General features: G+C 40.8%; 1 protein-coding gene across 1 annotated transcript; it reads left to right on the top strand.

Moving 5' to 3' along the window:
• Positions 1-7: 7 nt before the first annotated feature.
• LOC113463851 (dual specificity mitogen-activated protein kinase kinase 4-like) lies at positions 8-311 on the top strand (the record flags this gene model as incomplete). Its single annotated transcript, XM_026810745.1, has 1 exon — positions 8-311. A coding segment is annotated over exon 1 (282 nt), but the record flags the coding sequence as incomplete, so codon positions are not given.
• Positions 312-363: the final 52 nt, after the last annotated feature.

The raw sequence follows: 363 nt of genomic DNA, 5'->3' as shown, positions 1-363 counted from the left end.
TTCGTCATCAGGGCGACTGTTGGATTTGCATGGAACTCATGGATACGTCGTTAGATATATTTTACAAATTTATTCACGAGGTATTGGAGGAAAGAATACCCGAACGTATTTTAGGAAAAATTACCGTCGCTACTGTGAAGGCATTAAATTACCTCAAAGAGAAACTAAGAATAATACACAGGGACGTGAAACCTAGCAATATTCTATTAGATCGGCATGGTAACATAAAGCTCTGCGATTTCGGTATATCAGGACAGTTGGTAGATTCCATCGCGCGGACTCGAGACGCTGGATGTAGACCGTATATGGCTGTACGTAGAACGAAACTCGATTATCTAATCCTTAACTATTACGCGTGGTTAG

Source organism: Ceratina calcarata, unplaced genomic scaffold (assembly GCF_001652005.2).
Source record: "Ceratina calcarata isolate Rehan_Ccalc_2016 unplaced genomic scaffold, ASM165200v1 scaffold17525, whole genome shotgun sequence".
NCBI classification, from domain to species: Eukaryota; Metazoa; Arthropoda; class Insecta; order Hymenoptera; family Apidae; genus Ceratina; species Ceratina calcarata.
This window is presented reverse-complemented; position numbering and strand designations above follow the sequence as displayed.